Consider the following 23,042-nt stretch of genomic DNA (forward strand, 5'->3'; position numbering starts at 1 on the left):
GTCGATGCACAGCATGGTAGATTTCGCTATGAGTCTTCCGCAGCTGAGAAGAGCCTCCCAGAGTGCCAACGGTGAGGTGAAACCGCCACCAAATTGGAAAGTGGAAGGCTGAGGATGTGTGGGTGTGTCCAGCGCTGGCTTGGCGGGGTCTGACGGGTCCCAGGGCTGACGGCATTAGGGGAGATTGTGATTTGGGGATTCTTGCAGCGGGCGGGTGAATTGAACGGTCAGGGACGTGGCGTTGTCCGGCCTTGGGGATGGGGGGCAACGGCCATGCCTCGGTGTACCGTCGTGGAAGAAACAGAAGTGCAGGGCCATCGCCCAAATCCCGGACAAGGTTGACAGACCATCTTGTGAGAGCCACGATGCCTTTTTTGGCGGTATTGCGAATGCGCCATCGAAGACTGGGCTTTGTCGTGACCGGAACAGGCGAAAAGATGGATCTCCGAGTACTGGCGGCTAAGGTAGCGGCGGGCGTAGAGTACACCTCAGTGGAAATATTGCGAAACTGGGCTGTCGATAGTTGGAGCCAAGCTGCTGGATCGAGCCACAAGCCCAAAGTTGAAGTCAAGTCCCCCAGAGCCGCATGATTAGTGTTGAGATGCGTGGCGTCGCCCGAAGCTTGTCATGCAAGTCCTGAGGAGCTTCAGTCTGGCCTGGGTCTTTGACAATAGAAAGAGGAAGTATCCGTAGGCTGTAGGCCATGGCAAGGTGGCACTTGTCCATCACGTCGAGGCAAAGTCGTCCGAGGCCATGTACAGCAATGGACGTGGTTTGTGGGCGCTGACGGTGTTCGTCTGAGTAGCATGGATCAAGAGATGCGTACGTCCGTAAAAGACAGTGGCCCTGGGAACAAAGATGGTGGTCTGATTGGTAGTGGGCAGATGCTTTGCAGGTTGGGCATCTTGTGCTCATCAGCGGCAATTGATAATTGTAGTGACTGCTTCACTCGCAGAATCGAGTGTTGTTTTAATTCTCCCTTAACCTTCTATTTTTCGCGCATCCTCCTTCCTTTTTTCGCTCCTACATTGTGGTGGTGGTGGTGGTGGTGGTGGTAACAGGTACTCCGTACATAGCAAGTGGTGGTAGGTGGTTACTGGTGACTGCAGCAGTGCAAGTGCAAGTGCAAGTACGGGCAGTTGTGGTCAACGTGGATGAAAAGGAAGGCCCCTGTTTCCTCGTCACCGTGTTTCAGATTAACAGTCATGACAAGGGTTCACCTGCCTTGTAGCTCCGCACCGTCTTAGCTACCCAATGTCTTTCCTTGGGAGCTCATTCCGACTGGGTGGGCGAGCAGGGGTGTAGCTTCCAGGAAACGTCGTGGTTGTGAAGAAGGAGCAGGCACGCGGGATACATCCACGCATGCTCCCCTGCTTCACACCCTTGCAAAAAATACGTACTGCAAAGTCATGCAGATTGGTCTCCATCGCTATCCAAAAACAGACTAGAGCCAATCGAGGGACGGAACCGCTCCTGCCACAAACTTCTCAGAGGGGAAAGTGCCGTCCTTGTTGATTGGTCCATATTCGATGGAAGGCGATCTGGGATCGTCCGGGCGCCATCGCATTTGCAAGTGCAAAAGAGATTTGCTGGGTCCAAAGTCGAGAATCTGGATTCCAGATTCCGGTCTAGCCCAGTCCCCTAGTCCGAATACACCAACACAGAAAGGATTAGCACCACTAGAATCAAATGTCAGCACAACCACCACCACGTAACGAACGGCGACTCTACTTTTGTTCAAGAAAATAGTACACTCTTGATATATTTCTTGTCTGCCTTCAGCCGCTGCGCATCGCGACTCAAGAGTCAATATCTGGTCCTCAACTCGAGTCCAGCACAATCGTGTAACGCACATGGCGAGAACGCGGCCATTCATTCACAGTGCAACGTGAAATGCTATTTTTACGGCAATGGGAGCCAGCCACGGTCGAACGAGCTGTTCTGCACAACTAAACATCAGCCATGGCGCACAGAGTCACAGGGCACTGCGTGCTCCTAAACGTACGAATGCTCCGAAACTTGGCCGCCACCGCCTTCCTCCATGTTGCGTAACGAGATACTCCAGAAGAGAGTTCACATCCTATTCTGGCAACTACGCCGCTGTTGGCTGGAAGAAGTATCCAATCACAAGACTGCAACTCTTTCGCCTCTGAAGTATAAACTCGATGTGCTGAGTTCAAGCAGCATGCCCAATTAGCCTGGAAATCAGGGATGGGCCTGTCGGCGTGACCTCTTTGGCGATCCTAGTCGACAAATCTACTTGCGACTGACAGGACGAGAAGCCTGACAGATAGCAGCAACCTTCCAAGAGTTTTTTGATGAAAAGAATACATCGCTCAAGCCTAAGTGTCGTTTCCGGGGACGAGTGCTCGCTCGTGAACTTATCGTTGACGCATCTGCCTCCTACCGCGAAAACCATGTCGAATCGAATGTCTCATCTTGATAACTGGCGGAATGTCATCAAAACATGCTGCAATAACTTCAACCCCGACTCCGAATAGCCTGTTGCTTCTTCTTCCACATTCAACCTAGCGACAAGCTTCTACGAGACCGATATCGCATAGCCCAATCGCCGAGCTCCCCTCCCTTCAGCGGCAGTGCCAGAAGTCATATTTCTCCTCACCTAATACAGTTTTGAGGATGGGGAGAATCTTGCTGTTGAACTTTCTCGGCCGTCAACGTAGCACGGCCGCAGCACATATTTAATCAGGCGTGAGATATCATCCCGCTCCCTAGCCGGACGTTCCCCGATCACGATACGTTGGCGGTTGCGCACTTCAGGTTGATAACTTTGGCTTCATCTGCGCACAGTTGCCATTGTGGACCGCGCTCAGAACGCATGCAACCTCCTCTCGTTTCTCGATGCATTCGACCACCATTCCTTTTCGAGCCAGTCCCCTGTCGGGGCCGAACCATCGTCAAACACTACCTAATTGGCAACGACTATCCGTACATATCTGCGTCTTCTGCCTCCTTTGGCTATAGACAATGCGATGGCGGATATGACTTGACCACCCGGTCCCGCCCCTCAGAGCCATGTAGCAAGACGCGTCTGACTGAATTGAGGGAATGCTGCGCAGAGATGGTGGAGGAGACGCTTCCTTGCCTGCCGTCGACTACCGAGGATGAGACGAGCGCCGGCGGGCGGCAGACGAGACAAGAACTTGCATCGAATAGCTGCGGCCGCCTAACCCAGGCACCGTTGGACCAGGCAGGCTTCCCGCCACCACCAAGCTATCCCATGGATTTCGGAGAGAATCTTTCGGGGTTGGGATCTCCCCTTGACACCTTATCCCGCGAGTTAGAGCCTGGCTCTCTGAATCAACCTCCATCGATAGGTTCTCAAGCAACACGCGAGCCAGAGGCGCTACGGAAGCGCCCACTGAAAGACATGGTTTCTCGATTTCTACATCGGGTCTCGCCTTTGTCTTGACCATATTCCCGGTCATCGGCCACACCACTAGAATCTGAAGTGATTGCCCCGCCAGATTGCCTAAGTGAGAGGACTCAACAACACCAGATGGCTTGCTCACTGGACTCTATCTTTACACCAGCTTGAGTCCGAAGTTATGTGACGGATCGTGCCTTCTCTGGCTACCATTGTCTGTCACACGGCTAACCGAACCAAACGATCTACCATGCGCGGACATTGCCGTGCCTTCGAATGCCAACAAACATTGACATTGGCTAATCTCCATAATGATCTCATAAGCTTACGGAACAGAATGCCTGGTTTTCCATTCAGCTGACAGGTTGTTGGTTGTCAACGTCAGACTAACATCTGGCTCAATGCTGATTTTCAAAAGCAATGCTCATCACATACACTGGGAGATAATGGAGCTATGAGAAGCAGGCGCAGATAGCAGAGAATACATTCCATCTGAAGGCAGCTTGAAATACACAAATCTTCTTAACTTGGGCAATACTCTACCTACTATCCAAAATCTACAAGGCATTTTTCGCGGTTTCGTGCCAATGTATTTGCCTGCCAACTTTCGCAGCAAGCTAGGGGAGAGATGGCGCACAGGCGTAGATACGTACCGATGTAACGTGTCCAGGTATCTCCCGAGCATCCAGAATCCTTCGGACGCACACGCCGCCCGTCCCTTGAGAGCTCGGTACGTCTTCGCCAATTACGTACCTCACTGAGGCGTCTAAGGCACCTTGTCCCGTTTTCTTTCTGCCAACTACGAACACCCACTCCCATCTTCTTCGTTCCCATGGCCTCGCCCCCGGTGGCCTCCTCTCACACCAGCAACGACAGCCCGTTTTTTAATACCTCGTCAAACCAAAGAAATCCACACACACCCCTTATGGCACCTTCACACCCTCTTCTCCAGCTCTCCGCTGATTCTTGAACCATCAACTGTGGCTGGCCTCTTTTGAATCCCCCTTTGACTACGGACAGCCAACTCCACTCCAACCTGTTGCGCTGGTGCTGCTGCAGGGCTCGAGTCTGTTTATTGAAGGCTACAGTAACAATACCTCATTGTTTTTCGTCTGCCAGAAACTTTGCTGCTACGGTCAAGGATGACGATTACATGGAGCAGACGCGAAAAGGCAAGTGTTGGGAGTAGGAGCTCTGCGCTGAACTCAAGACCTACTCTTGGGCTCGGCATCCCATCCATCGATCAACTCGCTTTCAGCAGTCAAGGTGCGTATGTATATCCCTGCTTGGCTGGGCTTACGATACCTTAGCTATCTTACGTATCACCTAGTCCCATAATCGGTAGATGAGGGCTGTGAGCTGCTGCTAAATGAAGACAAAAAGAAGCTTAGTAAATACTACATATCATCACAGAAACCCCGAAAGAGTTATGGTTCCTCCATGAGGCGGCTTCCATGTTCGAACACGCGCCAGCAAACCCCCAGACGAGACAGGAGGGGGCTAGACAAAACATCAGCACGGCTAGGAGATGTATCCTTGTTCTTGTCTGCTTCAGCACGAGACCGCATCGCGTCCCATTCGCGTCTGCAGCGAAAGCGTCCAATCAGTATCTCTGAACTGATAGCTTTGTGAGCGAACTCGCTCGAACTCGCTTTCTCAGCTGACCTGCGGCCACAACCCCGCCCAGCTCCATCTCGTTAGTGTACGTATCGAGCCTGAGAATTCAAAGGCGAGAAACCAAGGTGCAGAGTCTAGCTGAGGCCTTGAGTAAGATATGACCCAGGCCAAAAACGGTTGATATCAAGCTTTGGGGACTTGTACCTAGGTATTGTCCCCGAGCTTCCTGATATCGACCTCGTTGTCTCTCTCTCTCTCTCTCTCTCTCTCTCTCTCTGTCAACCTTCCCCGCGCTTTGGCGTCTTCTCCTCTTTCTTTCCTTCTGTCTTACGGGTGATGGTGTCGTCAAGTCACCATCAGGATCGACCCTGCGCCTCTGGTCGAACTCTGCTCACACACTTCTGCATCTGTCTGCTGCCTCAAAGATGCGTACCAGGCTATCCCTGCTGGCGACGGATGTTGAACTGCATTCAAACAGAACACGACGGCACTCGCACGCGTACACGGTTTCCCGACGACGACACCCCTCAATCACCTACCCACTTTGGGAAGCTAGGCGAAGCTACAATGCTTACCCACCGACGGCAGCTCATGGCGGAGTCTCTATACATAATCAGGTCACAAAGCTGCATGCCAAGCATGAAGGCGCGGAGAATTATCAAAGGGCCAGGGGACAAAGATGACTGTGTGCGATGCAAGCAAGAAACAATTTGCGCAGTCAGAAGAGGGAATAGCTGCAGCAGCCTCATCCGCGGTGGCAGCGTCACCATTCAGCAAATGGACGGCAATATCAAGGCCAAGGTCCGAAATTCTCATGTCCCGGCTCGTCCTGCCCTACGCTCACTCGAGCCGGCTTGTCACCCCCTTGATGGCCATACGCAGCGCTGCTCATGCATTGTCTTGCGTGTCGTGCGCATCCTGTCAGTGAGGGTGGCTTGCGCCTTGTCACCGGATACTGGTCTCCTCTTGTTCTCGTCTCGCTTCGACGATACCGCAGTCAAACCCCCGCTCTTGCTCTTTAGCTCGTATTAGAGCCTAGTACGGATACTGTAGGTATGCGGTTGCGGTTGATTTTTCTCCATCTATTTCTTTCGGATACACAAGCCGTAGGTGTTGGGTCACGGCACAGTCCCTAGAGCTGTGGTGATGATTGGGTTGAAACTTCTACTTGTAGCTGACAGTAACACGAAGCCAATACTGGCGCAGCAAGTACTGATACAAAACATAACTCAAGGTTGACTGGGAATAGGTAATGGCCGGTTCAAAGACGTTGGGATCCTCGACAATGGCGACTCCAAGCCCAACCACCATGCAGCCTTTTCTGGTCCTGGGAGAGGGATCGGTAGATTTTCTTACATCACTTCTCGCCCCCAACTTCCGATTTCCAACTGTCTTTGCTGCAGCATCCATCATCCGGCATCCTGGCCTTCTGGCATCTAGCATCCACAGACAGCACACCCACATCCACATCCCACATCCCTCGTTCCTCATTCCTCATTCCTCGTTCGCCTCTGCCGTCAGTTCATCTTGAAGTCTGATTCTACGCCAGTGTGGGATTTCCCCATCTTGGCCCAATGCTGACTAGCCGCCTTCGCCACAGTTCCCGGGTTTACACCCCCCCTGATATCCCCATCACCACCCCCCTTGGCCCTTGCCGGGGTTCTGGGAGTGGGAGGAGTCCCTGTGGGCGTGGGCGTGCAGACACCCCCTCGCGCCACTTGATCTGTGGGCTGGGACCGCGGACTGGACTGAGCTGGGCTTGGACACAAACAACGCGCACCCCCCTGTGCTCATCCCCCTCCATGTGTCATCTCTTCTGATACGCGCTGGTTGTAAATGAAATAAACCAGGCTCACTGTCATTCTCCACCACGGGCAACGCACCTTGACCACCATCCATTCCGCACCGAGCCTTATCCTGAACTATCCGTAAACGGCCGGGCCATCTCCTAGACTCGTATGCCTCTCTCTGTCCTTTGCTTTCCCCTACTATCCGCACTTATCACTTTGTGGGTGGTGCTTGCGATTCAAATTTGCCAGGAGAGTTGGAGACTTCCTGGGTGCCTCCTGAGTATCCGTAGAAACTCTACTATGTACAGCCTTGGATGGACCTGGGCATCCATACTATGATTCCTGCACGCCTCGTCGAATCAGTCGGGCCTTGCTGGAGTGGTTCATCTCCTTTCCCGCGTCTCCATCCAGCATCTGCATCTGCATCAGTATCCGCACCTGCAACCCCCGGCCGGGGTTCCTTGGGAAAGGAAAATGGTGAAATGGCGAAAAAGGGAGACAGACACGCGCACACACGGCGGACTACACTACTAATATGTAGTGTACTCTGTTGAGAGGAGGAACTTACACCACACACACACACACACACACTGCAGATTTCCATATTCAGGCACTTGCACATCATACTTTTACAGGACACACCCCCGTCACCCTTCCCGCTCGTGGGCCCGCGGATTCCCAAAGAACAGAAGCCGTTCAATGCCTGCCTGCCTGCTTGCCTGCCCACCTCCACGACCATGACCATGATCCATCCTCATCCTCCCAGAAACCACATATTACAATACCCACAGTTGCGCCCTTGCTCTCGTTACTACTCCAGCGATGCATCGGCACATCGTCAGCACCTGGCGCTTTGATTCATACCATATCCTTCCGTGGAGGTTTCGAGGCTCCGGAGATCTACGGTACAGGTCAAAAGGAAGAGACGTTGGGGGTCAGTGTCACCTTCAAGTTCTGGGTTAGCCTAGACTGTGATCCCGCCTCGAGTACGTACGGATACTCCGTATCTGTATCCGTACATCGATTCCACGATGCGAGTTGTCCGTCCATCAGCCTTGCTTGCTGTGCCAACCCAGAACAGCACTCTCAGCCCTTCCCAATCTTGCCTTACGTGGTCGGCACTAAAAACGTCTTCATGTCTAAATGAGGCTGGGCCCGTTCATGGAGCTGGGTTCATCACCGTACGCCCCGCCCTTGTCTGTACTACGAATCCCGATATGGATGGATACAGTACAGGATTGTGAGGTAAGGTATCTGAGACTGGGAGAGACGAGGGCGAGGACGATGGACGAAGAGCCCTCGCGTGCCATGGTATGTGATACCTCTGCTTTCCTTGACCTGGGCTCGCTATTCCCTCGCTATCCACTAAGTATTCGTACACACCTATCCGTACAACGGCATCGTTGCTAGCTGGTCTGTTCCTTCAACCTTGCAAGCTGCCGTACCTTACTAGTCCCAGCTGGGCACGGAGTTGCCTCTCATTCTCTCTCTAGGCCCTGGGGCTCGGGTCTGGGTCTGGGTCTGGGTCTGGGTCTGGGTCTCTGGGTCTCTGGGTCCCTCACGTCCTTTGGGAAAGGAAAGTGAGGTACTCCGTGCCTCAGACTACTACCTACGCAGTAGGTATGTGCCTGCCTTGCGGGTAGAAGCTGCTGGTGTTGCCGCTTGTGCTGGTGCTGGTGCTGGTGGGTGGGAGTCTGAGAAAAATACGTACCACCGTCTCGGGCGTGAAATGGAAAGAGAGGTGTCCAGGGCAGGTGAAGGTAGGTGTGTATGTAAGTACATAGTACTCCTCGGTACGGAGTACGGAGTACCTTATGGCGTGTGGTGTCTGTGAGGTGGTGGTGTCTGTCCCTTTCCCTTCCCAGTCCAACCCAAGTCTCTTTCCCAACTTGGAGCTGGCCGCCCTTCCAGCTTCGCGCCTGTAAAAAAGGTTATTTCCACCACCTGCACCCCCCCATACCTTCATTTGTTCTTTCCTACCTTTTACCTCACCTCTCGCCTCGGGTTTTTTCTTCAACCTTTCTTCACCTGTCTTCCTTCCACCCATCTTCATCTTGACTGGCCAGCCAGCAGCTTTTTTCCTCACTTTTCCACTTCTTGACCTTCCTTCAAACTCCCCTTTGTCTCAATTTCTTCTCCGACTGCTCGCTGCCTTCTTCTTCTTCACCAGCAGCTTGAGCTTCAGCTTCACTTTCTTGGCTCGACACGATTCTATACACAAAAACCCGAGGGAACAAAACACAAAAACACACATCAACCCCAGAAACAAAATCAGCCACCCATGTTGTCTGATTTCACCTTCAACAACTTTTGAAAACACCTGGAGCACATGAGTATACATGACCATGCTCACAGTTAAGCAGCCAACACACTACGGCTACAAGTCCGTCCATGACCTACCTACTCCGCCCTCGATATCCCGACCCTCGCCTCCCTTGGCTTACCAAGACCACCCTTCGCACAAGTTGCTGCCGTCCATTCCCCGTAGTCACAGTCCAGCTGGCCAGCCTATGTCGGCACATCATCGTGGCCTGCCTCCCCCGGCGGCCATGACTTTGCCGCCCCAGCCGCCTCACGCAAGCTCGGCTCCTCCTCCGCCACCTCCTCCCGCGCCCCAATCCATCGGCCAAGCTCAATCTAGCCATGGCCACCTGATGGGTCAGCTGCCCGGACCGCCGCCGCAGTGGCAAGGCGCCGAAGATTCCATGAGGAGCTGGCTGGCAGCAAAGACAGAAGAGGAGCGCAGGAGACAGGAGGAAGAGAAGACAAGGCAAGAGACTCTGCGCCTAGAGCAACGTCGCATCGAGGCCGACATGCTACGAACCTCGTTGAGCGGCGGAATCCCCCCGCCCATCGTTCCTCTTGTCTTTGCCGGAATGGGAGGCGGTGTTCCTCCTGCGGCTTTGGAATGGGCACAGCAATTTCTCGCTCAGCAGGGACAGCCTCAGCACCCCCAGCTGCTGCCGTCTCAAGGGCCTCTTTCTCCTGAGCATCGCCGCGATTCTCAGTCCCAGCCCTACGGTCAATATGCGGGCGTCCCTTCGACGCCGAGCTCCGCCCCCGGACCTCACGGATTCCCCGCCTACCCGGGTTCTCCCCAGCGGGGAAGGGCAACAACTTTGTCCTCGACTGGCTCGGTGTCCCGGCCACTGGGATCTAGCAACCTTCCCAGCCTCAACACGAACGTCCCTCACTCTGGCCCACCAGGCCCGTCGGCACTGCAGAGCCACCAGCACGCAGCAGCGCAGTCTGCGCAGTCTCAACAAGAGGCCCAGCCGAGCCCGTCCATCTACTTTCACCACTGGCACCCCCCGACATCCCAAGCCGGAGGTGGCTCTACTCAGCCTGCGACACCCTCCGGTGCGTCCAGCAAAACCAAACGAAAGAGAGAGTCGCTTTAGGCTAACCTTGGCTGGTGTGGCCGTTAGGGGAGTCTCCTAGGAACAAGCGCAAGGCCACAGGCCCGCAGCCAGCCCCTCCACCGCCAAGTCAGCATCAACGCTTGCGGTCGCCTCCTTTCCACGGTGGATCAACGCTTGAGAACCCCCCGCCGGGGCGAAGACGGGGGCACACACGACAGCGCAGCGATCTTTCGTCGTATCGGCCGACAGGTCGTGGCCGAGGTGAGAGTTTCGGGACGCCTCGAGGCATGTCTCCTCAAGTCGCAAGCTTCAGCACGGCCCCGGAATACGGTAGCGCCAGTTCGGTTTCTGCTCAACAACAGCAACAGCAGCAAGCACCAAGGAGTGTTGGTGGACATTCGGTATCATCCTTGTTGTCCGAAGAGCCATCACACGCAGCTCAGTACGGGCCGACGCCAACGGAAGCTTATCAAGGGCAGGGCGAGGAGCGACGACGATCGCCGTTGTGAGGAGTGAACGGACGAGACGGACGCGTGGGGTCGCAGGATCAGCAGCCATGCGACAGGCAGCACTGATTGAAATTTGGCTCGGGCCAATTTTACGACTTGTTTCAGCCATACCATCACGGCGAAATTTCGCGAAACGAGATGCATGAGTACGACATTTTCTTCCGAATTTTTCGCTTCTATTGGATTCATTCCGCCACGTTATTCTTCGGCCATGGCTCTCGGCCTTTCTTATCCTCGTGACTGGAAACAGCGCGGGGGGCGGGAAAAGCAGGGAGAGCACTCGACGGCGGCTTCAGATTGCCGTCGATGATTTCGATTTCAAAGAGCGAGAGGCATGGATTTCTCCTCCTAGCTTGACGCCTTTCCAGAAGATCTGGAACTGGAGGCGCGCATTATTCACTTCTTCAAAAAGGCATGCACGGGTCACGGCACTTCTTCACTTCTTCACTTCTTCCGATTCTTTCTTCTTCTTCTTTTAGGCGGGCGGGTACATCCATAGCCGACGAGCCTCGGGTTTTATATGGATTCAATTTTTCTGCTTCTCTTCCCACACCTGGTGTTTTGATGTGTATGGTACTGTCAACACTGCATTTTTTTTGTTTGGGTGTACCTATAGCTGTCGGGTGTGGTGAAATCATCAACGGCCGGCCAAAATCCACCTGCGAGGTGAGACTCATCAAGGGGGTTTGGTGAGAGCATTAAGACTCAGGTTGGAGTTATTTCATTTTTCAACTTCTCGATTTGGACAAGTTTTTCTCGAAATGGAAGGGTGGACTTTGGCAATATCTTCACTCTTGTTGGCTTCTTGAAATCTAGGGCTGGCTTCTTTTGGGCAATCTTACATGTATCATGATACCCTGCAGAAAAGACAAAAACAAGACAAGACGCATTTTTGCAGAGACGGACAGACGTGTTTCAACCCCTTGGAGATTGATACCTTATCTCGCTTGTTTGATTATCGCGTGTTGGGGGTGTGGGAAGCCCGGAGGGGTGATTTGGGAAGGGGGCCGGGAACCAGGGTAATTAGATGACGCCCTGCACCGAGTTATCCTAGGCATTACCCCTCCTCTCCTCTCTCACTCTCTCGCCATTTCGTGGCTTGACCCCCCTTGCCGGCCGGAAATGGCCAAAGGCCAGGAAAATGGGAAAGGAAGATTGAGAAAGTGTGATGAAAAGTCACTCACCAACTTCGGACGTTGCATTACCTACCTAGGCCACTAGGCAGTGGGTTGACACGGCGCGCGGCCAAACTTCATCACTTGGGTGGGAGGGAGCTGCACTAACGCTGAGAAGGGATGACGATGGTATAGCAGAGCTGGATTAAGCTCGGGGCGGGAGATTAGCATCCCCTCGGCGATGGAGATGAGGAGTGGAGAATCTTGGCTTTTCTTTCGTTTTTTTTTTTTTTTTTTTTTGCTTCCTTAGGTGCGGTGCCCGGGCGTCTGTCTTCTTTTTTTTTTTTTTTTTCCCTCAGTGGTAATGGGTAATCATGGCCCGCCCTCTTTTTCGTCCCGGTGGGGCCTGGCTGCCGGGTGAGCCCCGTCCGCCGCCGCCCTTCCGCCCGTCGCCCGCCGCCTTGGGTGGCCATGGGCCATTGCCCGTGCCGGGTGCCCGGACCTCGAGGTTGCGTCGACGTCGGTAATCAGAGTTTCGCTCCCTTTTTTCTTGATTCCCACAATGTTGGGTGCGTTGGGGGTGGGTTTTGTGCCTGGCTTCCCATTCCGATCTGGTCAAGGTCAAGATGCACACCCGAGGCAAGTCTAAGCCTGTATAGGTGCGGATTTTCTCAAGTTCTGTCTGGGCGAACATGGTGTTGGATAATGGGACGATTGGGGATGATTGACGTCTTTTTTTTGTTGGTTTGGTGTTTTGTTTTTGTACGCGCGGATCGGGTTGGGGACAGTGCGTCTCGAAACCGGGTGACTGGATGAGTGTGTGCCACACGGGGGCGCTCAACCGCGTCGTTGGCATTGGTCCAGTCGATTCAGCGTCCGGCTCCTTTGTTGAATCGACGTTCATCCGCACTGACTTCAGCTACGGGTTGCTGCTTTTTTATTTTATTCTTTTTTGGGGTATTTAGCTTACCTGCTCTCAACGTGGAAAAAGCAACGAGGCAATGAAGAGAACCGTTGCCAGGAGCGATACACACGCGGGAAGGCAGCCAGTAATTCAGGATAGGTACAAGAGTTTGGCGATACGTGAGGTACCTAAGGTAGATATACTTGGGCGGGGCAAGTGACTTTTTACGCAGGACAGGTCCCAATTCTGATTCAACCCGAAACAATGGCAGGTATTCGCTTCCATTCCATGAGTCCGTCCCGGATGGGGGTAGGTAGCACGAGGGCATGAACCGCCAGCATGACAGCTACCTCCATAAGAAAAATGGCCCGCCAGCCCTGACTTTGACGCAAGTCTAATTAATTGTCCGTAGCTTCGCTTCGTTTCGTTTTGTTTTTTCACGTCTCTCTACTCTCGACTTGACATGTCAGAGAGATCTCCATTCGTCGGGTCGTCACACTTCCTGGCGGGGAGGAATGTGGGCATTTGTTTTGGATTTCACCATCAGTGTTCGAGACCATTTTGGGCGTGGGCAACGAACTCACTAGGTTGTGGGCTTGATTTCCTGATTGGGAATCTGACCGGTCCTGGCGGTGCTACCAGGTTTACGAGTGTACGAATGCGTACTTGGGTATGAATGGGGTTTGTCCTCTCTTCTGTACGCAGTAGATGCCAATTCACCGTCTCGCCTGCGGACATCTTCTCCTTTTTACGCTTGGGGTCGACAAAGACATTTGCGGTATTGTTTGTTTGTTGAATATGAGGCAAGGGGGTAACGGAATTTGTACAACAGGTGGGCAGGCATGGGCACGGAAGAGCTGAGAGAGAGAGAGAGAGGGGCGTAGCCTCCCAAATGCTTGTTTGTCTGTACCTAATCCGTACAATACCGGTGACTGGGGATGCATTAATCGTTAGGCGTACGAATACGTACGTCTGGAAAGGGATACGATGGCACAAAGGCGTAATCATGTCAGAACGAAGATGAAGGTCCCCGGGATATGAAATGGGATGGCATGCGAAACCTGATACTGGTTCAGCAAGGAGCCCGCGGGCCGTTATCTCTTCGTTCGGGTGTCGTCGAATCAGCTTCGGCTTGGCTTGGCTTGACTACCTGACCGAAAGTGTATATCTCGGCTATTGCAGGAGAGAAGGGGGCATTCGTACGGATAGCTGAGGCTCGTCTTAATGATCCGCCACATATAGGGCTGCCCTGTGCCGGCCGGTGGTGATGGCGCGGCGCGCACGGATATGGGTTCAAGCGTTGTGGGGGGTGAGGTCTAAGCTACTCAGGCGGGGAGCCTCGGGACGGGGGGGCCGTGTTGAGACCCGAAATCCAGAGCGCCGGCCGGCGTCTGTGGCGTTTTTTTTTTTTGTTTTTCTTCAATGAGTGCTACAGAATTGGACTCATTGCCTATGCGTTTCGCGCGTCTGTTCTTGTTGGCGCTTAACAAAAGTGAATTTGCTGCGTTGCGGTGAAAGACGCGAGCAAATTGCTTAGACGGTACATTAGATCCAGAAAGTAGTACGGAGTAGTCTGTCTAACCTTGATATCTTGGAATCCTGAACTTGGCTAGATGGAATGACTCGATTCAATACTACCCGGCGTGACATCTCAGGCGTTCTTGACTCGGGTTTGTCTAAGTTGGTCGCCAGTGAGGTCCAGCGATGCCATAGCGTCAACAATCATGACAGAGTTATTTGCAACATCTAATTTGAAGTTCGCCATTTGTTCTCCATGTCCATGCAACCAGCGTCCTTCACTCCGCCCTTCGATGGTGAAGCCTCTTCCATTGACGCATCACGGGGGTTCGGGAGTCTGGGGCCACCATGCAGGGACGATCAACGATCCAGATTGGCAGATACCACCCACAAAGGCGACCAACCGCCTCTATCAAACCGATTCTGGAAAATCATCCGTCGAATGCAACTTTGCAAGTTTTACCGACCTGTCAGGACTCGGGATTGCCCATCCACGTACGGATTACGGAGTACAGAGTACACGGTACAAGAAAGCTGATGTCGGAGCAAGTGGGGTTTCCTCTTCACACGTTGGAGTCTTGGAAGTTGGAGATGGACTTTTGCTGATCTTTTCCCTTATCGAAATGGGACGACGCATTTTAACAAGGAATTCAACGACCGAATTCCGGTTTTTTCAAGATCATACGATATTACCCCAGTGCCAGGAGATTTAAAGTATCCAGCCAGACATGGAGGCTTGCAAGATCTGAGCACATACCAGCGGGCAGATCGGGGAAGCAAGCAAGTGGGAGGCGGAATAGGATGCCGGTCCACACACGTGGCCGTCTGCTTAGTACCACTAGCATTCTCATTGGCATCATCATATGCTCTCTGAGGCGCATGCTCTACGGGATATGCAGGAAACATAACATGAGAATAGTAGCAGTGGCAGTAGCAGTCATGGAAATTCCAGAAGTAGAGTGAAGGTACCGTGGACCAGCAACCTATCGTGCTACCCACTTGGCAAGGCTAGGGGTACACCATACACAGGAGCGCCTCTTTTGTCCTCGGGGGCCACGTGAAATTAGGTAGGACAGCCGCCACCGAGTTGGGTTTGGATCTTGCTTGGAACTCATTTGCGGACATTTGCGATTTGCACGGAACCCACGGTTGTTCGACTAGATTACTACTTCGTCGTCTCGGATATTGAGGTGACATCGTTCACTGGGCATGGCGGTTAGGGGTAGGTAACGACATATCGGCAACCGGAGCAATCGACATGGTTAGTCTATATGCAATGTACCGGAGCATGCCTTGGCAATGAGGATTATCTCAAGACAATGAAGACAAGCAAGACTTGAGTACTTTCTATCTAGTTGAAATCGCTGCAATTGGTTCGTATTATTGAGAACCACGTGCCCAGTGTAGGTCGTGTAAGACCCCATGAGTATGGATGGAATCTAGCTGATTAGCATACGGCAAATTACGTCGTTCTACTTTATATCATAATCTCACTGAGACATCATACATCGATGCATCAGGGGCGTGCTAGTTTCTCTATGACTCTTTTGAATCATGCTCGTGGTCTGTCTTGCCACTACACTGTTATCCAAGACTTCCCAACATTCTCCCGCATTATGGAGAAAGCAACATGAGCAAGATGCATCTCTCCAGAAACATCTCGTCCTTTTCAGCGCACTTGCTATTGACGGTGCATTCACTTCAGACTAACTCGCTCTGGAACTGGCACAAAATAAGGTCACGTAGGTCTAGAGACGTGGCGTGGGCCATGATCTGTCTGGACTGACAAGCCAGACCACCTTGATATGAGCCACATACTCAACCCAATTCTTGAAGAATAAGATAAAACAGTGAAACATAAGCAGTAAAAATGATGAAGCACCTACAAGAAGGCGTTTCTCTCAAGTCTTGGCAAAACTCGTGATGGGTGGCTGCTGTTCCATCGTGAAATATAGTCAACTTTGGCTTCATCATCTGCTACATACGACCATACCCATTGGAAAACTCGGGATCCCGTCCGCTCTCCCATAGATAAGCCAATGAGGGCCGGATTAGTAGTTGGGTCGGTGACGACCAGCGAATACCTGGTGTTGTATGTTTTTGATTGCTTTTTGAGGTGATTTGATGTCTCCGTCGCGGTGGGTGACGATGGGTGGCGATGGGAGTCCGACATTTTGTTGGTGGTGGACCTGCAGCTTGTTCTAACCTCGAACAGGTACTGCGAGGTATTATCAAGTGTTTTGTCGGAGTAGGTTTTTATCAAATAGAGGGAATGGAAGAAGGAGGCAATGTTTTTGACTCCGTCGTCCTGCGCCTGGATTTGTATGATGCATTTTATCGTACGGGCCAGGGGCTGCAGAACGCAGATAGATACAATGACCGGAGGGTTATATACGAAAGGGAGTTGTTTTTACCAAGTTCATTCACTAAATCTGGGAACTACGACCGGGCGTCTTGGTTTCTCAGTTGCCATTCCAGGAGGGGGGTTGACAACCATATCTAAGTTACCTATATACTTGCAAACGACAACTCGATTCTCACGCCGTCTTGGAAACAGGGTAATACGTGAAACATATGCAGGAACAATGATGTTTCGAACACATACAGAAGAATGTCCTTGAGCCAGTGCAAGCATCGTTGCCCTACGTCGACAAAGTGATGAATCCTCTCTGGCGACTACTTTCAACAGAATCTTCATCACTATTTCGGCCACCTATTTTCATAAAACTGATTAAAAGCCCAAGTTGAGCATGATAAACAAGAACTGTACCAAACTTGGCTGCACATAATCCCCCAACTCATCAGCCCGTACCGCCTAATTATCTGCCCAGTACTCATACCCATTGCCCCTACAATTATTCCTCACACAATACGATATATTCTCCCCTTCATCCGCATTTGACGCCGTGATCTTGTACACGCCCCCCTTGGGCTTGGAGCTCCCGCACCCCGACATCTCCCAGTCCTGGACCTCGTACTCGGTATGCGCAAGCGACCACCATACGCAGAGCGACTGGTTCTCCGTGCCTTCGCGGTTGCCGCAGACCTTCGTCTGACCTGTTGTGATGACCTCGGAAACGGCGAAGCCGGTGCTGAAGAAGCCTCGGGGGTCGGTGATGGAAGCGCTCCATTCGATTGTGTAGGTCTCGCTGTCCTCCTTTTCGATGCTGCATGGGCCGTCGGTGCACTTGTGCGTAGTCTGACACGTTGATTAGAAGCTGGAAGTTGCGAAAGCTTCGCGAATTTCACTCACGGTCACTTGCTTGCGTAAAAACTTCTTCTTGGGGTTCCCGTCGCCGTGCTTCAGGGTTTTGATGTAGGGGTTACAAGGAGGGGGTATGACCTGTCGCCCTTAGAGCTCGGAGGCGACGTTGTTGAGGTAACTGGAGTCATCAAGGGGAGCCGCTGATGCTGTAATTGCAAGCACCAGGGCGAGGAAAGGGATGTTCTGGAGCATCTTGGATGGTGTAGCGGCTACTTTGATATCTAAGGAGGCTTCGTTTTGGGCGTGTGTGCGTGTTGTGATTGGCAAGGAGAACAAGTCTAGAGGGCATTAACTCTGGTTCTTATAGCTCAATTTTGACGCGTTCAATTTGACGATTCTTGGGATCTGTACGATCGATTATCATCCGTGGTGAGGCTGTCAGCGCTACTACGAGCTCCAGCTCGGCAAGTCTGTAGATCAAAGCTGACAGTGATTCAGCCTTGTGTCCCGCCTTCCTCGTCGGTTTAGGAAACAGTACGTTACAAGTCGCCTCGATGCCTGTTATGTGAAACCATTTGACATCATAACGCCTCGTTGATGTAAGACTTTGATCTTGAAATGACGCATTTCGCTACACTGAATCGCGGAATCCCAGCCAACTCCTTTACATATGGAAACAAACCAATGGAGAAAATGGAGATGTAGTTGCGAGAGACTCGAAAGCTGACATTACCAAGAAACGACTATCGTCTGAACGCATCACAATGTTTCTTACTGCCGTTAGCTCAAACCATAGCCTGCTTTGTTTATCGTTGATCGTACTGACTTGGCGAACTCCTCACAAACACAGCCACTAGAGGATCGCGAAAGCTCACTGCATCCTTCTGTGTACTTCTAGCCATGGCATCTTGCTAAACTTCAGCCCCGTCCAAGTCATCGCTGCACCTGCAATGTCACACGATTGTCACACACATTCATCATGATCGATCGCGGCTCGGGTCAGTCAGTGTTGGTATACACACCATTAGTGCAAGAGCCTCTCATCTGGTACGAAGTTGAATGGTCCGTGTAATGTAGCGAGCGAGATAGGATATGAAAGAAGGGGGCACTGGGAGTGTCTCAACAATTCCTTCAAGGTGGAAGTATTTGGGCAGGGCTGTTTGTGCGGTCCGTATCAATCTTCGGTATCCGACTGCTCTGCCGATTACTCTCTGCTCAAACAGCTAAGCTTACATGTTTCTAGCCTAACTCTTAACCAAGCTGTGATGACAAGTTCAATATAACACAGCCAGGTCCAAACTGACATCGTGAGGGATTACTCAATCCCAAACTCTTCACGTATTTCCGAAAGACAAACGAAAACGAACCATCTGTGCAGTGTCAAAGACCACAGCAAGCTGAGATCTCATGGTCTTCTTTACGCAGAGCGGGCTCCGTATCAACATCTATACCGGCCAGGAATGGGAGACTGGCAGACACACGTTAAGATGAAGATTGGACAGGCACAGACAGCCAGACTACTGTGATATACCCATCTTCCTTCAGGGTAGCCTCAATTTCGGCTGCATGGGCATTCTTACAGTCACTGCGTCGTCAACACCAATAGGTGTGGTATAGTTATTGAGGACGAAGACAAGAAGGCCTAGCGAGGCCTAGAAGGTAGACAGCCAGGTGGATGAAGGCGTTCTTGAATCAGGCTTGTCCGTGTCTTCAAAGATGGAAAACATTTGGCGTAGCTGGAATAGACACCGAGAAGATGTTGGGGACAACAATTACTCGAATAATACATTATATATTGATTTGATGCTGTATATGAAGTTGGCACCAGGCTATTGTATTGCATAAAGGGTATTTGAAAAATTCGTGCTGCGGCTCCATTCCTCTCGCATCGCTTTTTTGGTGGCGCTCCCCGCAACCCAAGTTGCTTTCTCCAGCATTTCGTTCGTTTCAAGTGCACAAATGAAATCCCCCGTAATAGCAGATACGAGGTTTGCAGTTCATCCCGGGGTATTGGTCGACGACATGCGTCGAAGTCAACATGTCCGACTCCATAAACGCCTTGCACGCATGTCCATAAATCGAAGGTCGTGGTGTAAGAACAAAGGAAATGTGGGAACGAGTCGGCCGACCGACGCTTAAGCAGGCGGCAGAAACAAGACTTTCTACTTCCTCTTCTGTCGGGCCTTCCACTCGGCTCGTGTCACCTTCATCAGGATATCTTCATCTTTGACCGGAATCCAAGATGTCAAAGCCTTCATTGCGTTCTCAAAGTCCGAGTCAAGAAGAACGTCTCGCAGCGCGTGAATCAAAGCCGCGCTGGTAGAGTGCAGAATGTCGATGCCGTTCATGGTGACGGGAGATTCGGGGACTTTCGGAGAGTCTGTGGGGTTTTCTCCAAGAAGCAGGAAGACATCCCAGACGCGGAGCTGAGCCGCGAAAGGGATGGATAAGTTGAATAGTGTTAAGTACCATCGGGTACCGTAGGCTGTAGGATCGATGCAGAGCTCAGTCTAGAAACAGTCAGTCTAACGTCATCGGTTGAAAGGCGCGCGGGTGTCTTACCAGCTTCTTGGCTACGTCCTTGCCATCCAGCCATTTGGTTTGAAAGTCGTTCAAAGCTGCCATCAGGCCGTCAAAGCCAGGACTGTACAGCTTCTCTAGGCCCCGTAGTTGCCACATGCGTACGAGCATGACGAAACACTTCTCTTCGTCAAAGTAGCAGAGCAACGTTGCCGCCAACGAAGCCATGCCTTGAACGTAGCCAGTATTCGGGAAGTAAAGCGATAACGCGTGCAAGACTCGGAAGAGCAAGCGCTGACCACCTCGATAGCGCTTCCGGAACATGACGTGCCTGCTGATGGTGCGAGGAACGTCCAGGTCGATTTGCACATCGTCCGGCGAGCCTCTGCACTGAAGGCGATGAAAGTCGGTGATGATGGAATCCTCAGACGGTGAGTCCTTGTGAGCTCTGGCGCTGGTTGCCATGAACGAGTACCAGGCAGATGCTCTCCATCGGTCGGGGATGCCTTTCCACGTCCTGTCGATGAGCTTTTGGTTCTTAACATCGAAATCAAATTCCATGCCTTCGCCGTCTTTTCCCTTCTTGACGATCTTGGCCATTTTACGCCACTTTTCAGACCTCTCCCATTCCTTCTTCTTGATGGCCTCAGAGATTTTCTCTACCTTCTCTTCATCGCCCAATGAAAGCGAAAGCATCTCGCCAGCCTCGTCCATCCATCGCCGATCGCGATTGTGTGGGAGCAGGTTTCCTGCTTGTCTGATTGCGGATCGGGTCGACCGGCGAGACGCAACCGAAGCCTTGGATCCTTGAGTGTTGAGCGATCGAGCGGACACCTTCCTACTGGGTCCTCTGGATGGTAAGCCCAACCCAAAGGCATCTCGCTTGGAAAAGACGTGCTTCCTTCTGGGCGCTGACTGCGACGATCTAGGTTCAGCGGGTGTGCCGTTACTCTTCTCTGGCTTGCGCGGGCTGATGAAGCCATAACGGTCGATGTCGTATCCCTCGAGGTCTTCCCAGTCTTCAAGACCACCGGCCACCTCATACTCGCTGCGTGTTTCGGGTCGTTGGGAATAAGAACTTCCAGATCTTGGAGTTCCCCAAGCGGGAGGCTGGAGTTCGGCGACGCTGCAGAGAGGATACACGTTAGCGTACTGGTCGGACACCAATCCGGGCAAAAGGAAACCATACGGATCATTTTCGACCTCCTCCGTCGGAGTTTCGGCGGTCGAGTTGAGACGCTCGCCAACATCCGACGGTCGGGCTCCGTCTTCCCACCTGAGGCCTTCGCCGGATTCATAGAGCGATCTCACCTTTCGAGATTCCATCTCCACGTCCGCGGACAAGACGCAGATGCTGGGGGTCGTCATTGTGGCTTGCGAGGCCGACTCTGCAGTCGTCTCTGCCGTCGTTGTGTCAGTCGTGGTCGTCTCTCCAGTCGTTGCTTCGGTTGTAGTTGTGTCGGTGGCGTTCAGGTGGTTCGCCCTGGTCTCAGTGGTGCTGACGGCAGTGGACTGGGGCGGCTCTTCGTATTGAATGTGGAGGATGGGGGCCGATGCAGGGGCATCAGCAGGGGGGGTTGGCGGAGGCGCGTGTGCTTTGTCCGTTTGCGACTGTCCATCCATTGTTCCGTCGGTGGTTTGTGCGGGGAACGCGCGAAAACCACCAAACATGAGACTGCCTCGATTGGAGAAAGACAGAGTTGTTAGGAAGTCATCTTCGAGGAGGTTGTCCGTGGGGATGGACACTGAAATGGGAGAGAAGTAAGAGGCATCCTTGCTCAGGAGTTGGAAGTCTTCGTGGATGTTGACAGGGGAGAAATTAGGCGAGTCATCGGAGGCTGCAAATGAGGACCGCGAATGGGAGATGATTGGCGCCGATGCAGGTGATAGGTCACCCAGACTCTTGTCCCGCAACTCAACGGGAGAATCGACCGATAAGGTGCTGCTAATGCTCCCAGATTTCTTTCTTGCCGCAACCGCAATTTCGACCTGCACATTTTGATAATGATCCATGCTGTCGACGTCTTTGCTGATGCAAGGCGTGGACCAACGACCAGAGATTCGTTTGCTCAAAACCGACTCATCGACGGATGTACTTTCGCAAACCGAAGGTGTCACAGGTTGTTCCGTTTGTTGCACAACAATCGTGTCGGCCTCCAGAGCAGCAATCTTGGCGCATGCACGACTCTCTTCGTCCTCGCAGTCCTCCTCTGCAATAGTGGCTGAAGACGATGCAGTGGGTGCCAGCCCTGAATCTCTCTTCCAATCGTTTACCGTCGTATTGCGGGCCGCAGCGCGGGAACGAAACGCAGGATGCTGGTCGATGGCGGGTGGAGGAGCAACGACGACGGGGCTGGAAGGCGGACTTGAGAAGGTCGATGATGATGCAGAAGTGGAAGTTCGGCGCGTTGAACAAGAGTGAGATCTTTGGGGAAGTCGTGTAAGAATAGGGATGGGAGGCTCTGCCTGGACCGTCTTCTCGTAGCGAAGGGCAATGAGGCTAGCATCGTCCTTGAAAGGTACGAGCGTAGGCCGGGACTTCAAGCGCATGCTGGCGAATCTTTGGGGTGCCATAGCGTGATATTTCAGGGTGCTCCGGCCGGGGCGTGTGTGGGTGTAGCTTGGGGCCGATCAGACCGTGCTCAACTGCTCAGTAGCAGGCCGAGCCGCGATGTCTAGATGCCGGCGTCGAACTGAAGCAAGATGGAGTGGAAAGGCGGCCAAGGCGGGTGTGGTGACGATATAAGTGGAGGGTGAGTGGCTCACCGTCGAGCGCGCTGAGGGCCGTAAGCTTGGGATTCAGGTGTGCCAAATTAAGACCTGGGGACTAGGTGGGCGCTAGCTCGATTGGGCAAACAAGATGAAGAGCCCAAGGTGAGGAATGAGGGCGGGATGCAATGCAATTCCAACAACAACCCAAGAGAAGGTTGTTTGAGGCAAATGCAGCAGGCCCGTGACGTATTCGTATACGTGCGGCGATAGTCGAGGGATGGGTGTGTATTCGTAGGAGCAAGCGGGATGCGAGGTCGGCGATGACAAGGACGACGCTCGCGAGTTTGGTGTGGTTCTCTGCTGGCGTCGTGTAAGTCAAGTCACTTGATCGAGTCTGCGTCT

General features: G+C 52.6%; 3 protein-coding genes across 3 annotated transcripts; 1 reads left to right on the forward strand and 2 right to left on the reverse strand.

Moving 5' to 3' along the window:
• Window positions 1-8,568: 8,568 nt before the first annotated feature.
• Window positions 8,569-11,571, forward strand: HER10_EVM0011541 (uncharacterized protein). Its single transcript, XM_035480970.1, has 2 exons — window positions 8,569-10,155; window positions 10,224-11,571. Exons 1-2 carry the CDS (start codon window positions 9,135-9,137, stop codon window positions 10,664-10,666), a joined length of 1,464 nt encoding a protein of 487 aa, XP_035330107.1. The 5' UTR covers window positions 8,569-9,134; the 3' UTR covers window positions 10,667-11,571.
• A 5,447-nt stretch (window positions 11,572-17,018) lies between these two features.
• Window positions 17,019-17,660, reverse strand: HER10_EVM0005023 (uncharacterized protein; the record flags this gene model as incomplete). Its single annotated transcript, XM_035474649.1, has 3 exons — window positions 17,019-17,402; window positions 17,457-17,546; window positions 17,631-17,660. The coding sequence occupies 3 exons, from the start codon at window positions 17,658-17,660 to the stop codon at window positions 17,019-17,021; spliced, it is 504 nt and encodes a 167-aa protein (XP_035329290.1).
• A 1,573-nt stretch (window positions 17,661-19,233) lies between these two features.
• On the reverse strand, window positions 19,234-22,680 carry HER10_EVM0008200 (TBC domain-containing protein). The gene is made up of 3 exons (XM_035477732.1): window positions 21,118-22,680; window positions 19,971-21,054; window positions 19,234-19,918 (listed from the first exon to the last, which is right to left on the reverse strand). The coding sequence occupies exons 1-3, from the start codon at window positions 22,500-22,502 to the stop codon at window positions 19,571-19,573; spliced, it is 2,817 nt and encodes a 938-aa protein (XP_035329713.1). The 5' UTR covers window positions 22,503-22,680; the 3' UTR covers window positions 19,234-19,570.
• Between the last annotated feature and the right edge of the window lie 362 nt (window positions 22,681-23,042).

The sequence above is a fragment of the Colletotrichum scovillei genome (assembly GCF_011075155.1).
Source record: "Colletotrichum scovillei strain TJNH1 chromosome Unknown Contig00009, whole genome shotgun sequence".
NCBI classification, from domain to species: domain Eukaryota; kingdom Fungi; phylum Ascomycota; class Sordariomycetes; order Glomerellales; family Glomerellaceae; genus Colletotrichum; species Colletotrichum scovillei.